Raw genomic sequence first — 3,231 nt, forward strand, 5'->3', positions numbered from 1 at the left:
TTCTACTTTATAGGCCTCGTTTGGTTCATGGAAAGAAAAGTGGTTCCTTCGTCTTTCTCATAGGAAAGGAAAAAAAAAACGGAAATAAAATTTCATATGAATTTTTTATTCCGATGTTTGGTAAGGCAAGGAAATCCATCAGGAAAGTTGTTAAAAAATATATTAAAATATTGCGTTGTGAGTAATTAATGCAGGAAAAGTATAAAGGAAAGTGATTCCTTTGGATTTTGGAAGGAACCATTTTCCTCCACATTTTCCCTTCTATCAGCAGGTAAGTGTTTCCTTTCTTTTTGCTTCCCCAAATGCAGGAAATGAACAACTTTCATTTTCTGATGCTTATTTTCCACGAAACAAACGAGGCCTATGAACACTATCATTTCATTTTATTGCAAAATCTAGCTGATTGGGAGCAACCTTGACTGTAAATTTCGACATCACCATCATTCATGATCGACTCGTCGTATATAATAATTCCATGTGTGATGTGTGTGTATGATTAATGAAATTAAAGCTTAAATGCAAGGATATTTATTCAACAGCATAACCAGTGAGGTTTCACATGAGGTTCTTGCTGTTGCTGGTCAAAAACGTTTGCCAGAAAAATATGAAGGTGATGCAAATAAAGACCATGCATAACATGATAGCAGAATTTAAGAAATTCCATATGACCTGGATACCTAACTTACACCAGCCTGTCTTAGCTCCAATATAACTGCAAACAAATTATATATTAGCTTCCTGGAATTGACTTATGATTGCTTATGCAACAGCCAAAATTCATACTTCAATTTCAAGCATACAAAAGTCAGACATACATATATTGACAATTTGGTTCACACCTACTAGTTCATTCCCTTTTAAGAGTAATGTATTTTTGCTCTTTAATTTTCTAATCCGAATCGTTCATGTGTTCATCGCAAAACTGCTATACGAGTAAGTTCAATCTAAGAAATTTCTGAACATATATAATTGAATTTTCTTAATTCTGGTTTTAATTAAACCAGGTTTGACTCTGTGATGGAACCACACCAAGTTATCATTTTCCTATGCCATTATACAATCAATATCTTCTAAAAAATTCACACATATTTTAACCCTTACTTTTACCAAGCATCTATATATAATAGCCAACCCAGATGGACAAAGTAAACCTTTTTAGTTACCTATATTAATTCTAGACCTCTAGGCTCTAGCTAGAAGGCAATGCCAATGCCAGAATCACATCACTCTTCTTCTGTTAAACTTCCCATGCTAGACATCTCTCAGCCTTTGAACTCATTAGCTTCTGATTTGCCCTCTCTTTCTGAAGCCTTGAAAACATGGGGTTTCTTCCACATCACCAATCATGGGATCTCCAAAGATATTTTCACAAAACTACATTCTCTTTCAAATCACCTTTTCAGCCTCCCTTCTGATACCAAACTCAAGCTTGGTCCTTTCTCTTCTATAAAAACGTATACCCCTCATTTCATAGCCTCCCCCTTCTTTGAAAGCCTTAGAGTTTCTGGACCAAAGTTCTCTGAGTCTGCTCAAACTTCTGCAGATGTTCTCTTTGACCAACACAATTCTGAATTCAGGTATCATATACTATCTACTTTCTGTTATAAATATCGTTAAAGAATGGTTAAAGATATGTATAATCTTCATTAATTTTCTTGAAGTCACATTAGTACATTGTTGCCTAAGCTTTTGAGGTCTAGCGTTTGCCTAACACATTAAGACTATGTACATCTCATATACTTTCTTTGTTTCAAGGGAGGCCAGAGGGTAGCAGGGTTCGACTCTGGCCTTAGGCATGGGGGTAAATGAGCTCAACAACCGGAGCTACAAGCCCCCGCTCCTCTATATATGGTTTTCCCTTCATGTTAACTTGCTTTAACTTGATTGTTTGTTGTTTGTATTAGTGAGGTATTACATGAATATGGGAGCAAGATGGCAGAATTGTCTCAAAAAATCATTAAGATTGCTTTGATGAGCTTGCGGGAGGATTTTGAGAAGAAATACTATGAATCTGAATTTCAGAATTGCCATGGTTACTTGAGAATGAACAACTACTCATCTCCTTCAGATGGTTTGGAAGATCATGATGAGGTTGAAGGACTTGGAATGCACACAGACATGAGCTGTGTGACAATTGTGTACCAAGATGAAATTGGAGGACTTCAAGTGAGATCAAAAGAAGGTAAGTGGATGGACATAAGGCCATGTGAGGGAACCTTGGTAGTGAACGTTGGTGACATGTTTCAAGCTTGGAGCAATGAGAAGTTGAGATCATCAGAACATAGAGTGATTCTCAGGCAGCCTGTAAACCGCTTTTCGCTAGCCTTCTTCTGGTGTTTTGAAGATCAGAAGGTGATTTCTGCACCAGATGATGTGGTGGGAGAAGGGAATGTGAGGATTTATGAACCGTTTGTTTGCTTGGATTATTTGAAATTCAGGGAGAGCAATGAGAGAGGGAAATTTGAGAAGGTTGGGTTTACTGTGAGGGGTTTTGCAGGGATCAAAAACCAGCAAGTTATCAAATGTGACAGTGGGAAGCGTGGCTTGTAATTAGTGTCTGAGTTATAGACTTGTTATTAACCTTAACATGTCTTGTAATTAGTGTGTATATAGTTTGAAGCTAAATTAATTTGTATATGCCAGTGTGCTTGAGTGAGATATGCAGAGAAGAAATGGGGTTGGTAGGTTGAGTTTGGGGAGCTTAATTTGAGTTGTTCATTATTTGAAAGGAGAAAGGTGTATACAGTGGAATCCCAACTTCCAACCTATGCATTCTTATTATACTATCCTTGTATTGCTGCCTATATTCTCTTTTTTCATGGTCCTTATTTCATGTTAAGTTCTTCTATATTTTTAGTACAAGTATGATGGAAATTTTGTTCTTGTACCATGTCACATTTTGAATTGATCTAATAAGAGCGGGTTATACTTTCAAAAAAAGCTTGTGGATTGCCAGCTCTGATAGCTTGATACAGCATTTAACCAAAAGTCAATTGATACTAGGAACAAGGCCCCATAGATTAAGTTAAGAATTATTCTGATCTGGTGGATTCTATTTTCAACCTTTCTACTTTGTTTTGGTCATGTAAACCTGCTTTTACTTGATTCACAAGCCTTGGAAAAAACTTGGAGTGGGAAATGAATTGGGTTCTTCTGTCTGCCACTTTTTGTGTATTTGAAGAATCATAGTGGACACAAGTATTTGATTATGAAGACATGATAATGGCACTT

At 36.5% G+C, this 3,231-nt stretch overlaps 1 protein-coding gene across 1 annotated transcript; it reads left to right on the forward strand.

Moving 5' to 3' along the window:
• Positions 1-1,208: 1,208 nt before the first annotated feature.
• LOC101300949 (gibberellin 3-beta-dioxygenase 4-like) lies at positions 1,209-2,805 on the forward strand. Its single transcript, XM_004306737.1, has 2 exons — positions 1,209-1,577; positions 1,905-2,805. Exons 1-2 carry the CDS (start codon positions 1,210-1,212, stop codon positions 2,548-2,550), a joined length of 1,014 nt encoding a protein of 337 aa, XP_004306785.1. The 5' UTR covers position 1,209; the 3' UTR covers positions 2,551-2,805.
• The last annotated feature ends 426 nt before the right edge of the window (positions 2,806-3,231 follow it).

Source organism: Fragaria vesca, linkage group LG7, assembly GCF_000184155.1.
Source record: "Fragaria vesca subsp. vesca linkage group LG7, FraVesHawaii_1.0, whole genome shotgun sequence".
Taxonomy (NCBI): domain Eukaryota; kingdom Viridiplantae; phylum Streptophyta; class Magnoliopsida; order Rosales; family Rosaceae; genus Fragaria; species Fragaria vesca.

What these genes read in the sequence shown, in the direction of transcription:
- LOC101300949 (XM_004306737.1), top strand. Translation starts at nt 1,210, where the DNA reads ATGCCAGAATCACATCACTCTTCTTCTGTTAAACTTCCCATGCTAGAC. An exon ending in CAACACAATTCTGAATTCAG is followed by an intron (nt 1,578 to 1,904) that starts GTATCATATACT and finishes TGTTTGTATTAG; the next exon opens with TGAGGTATTACATGAATATG.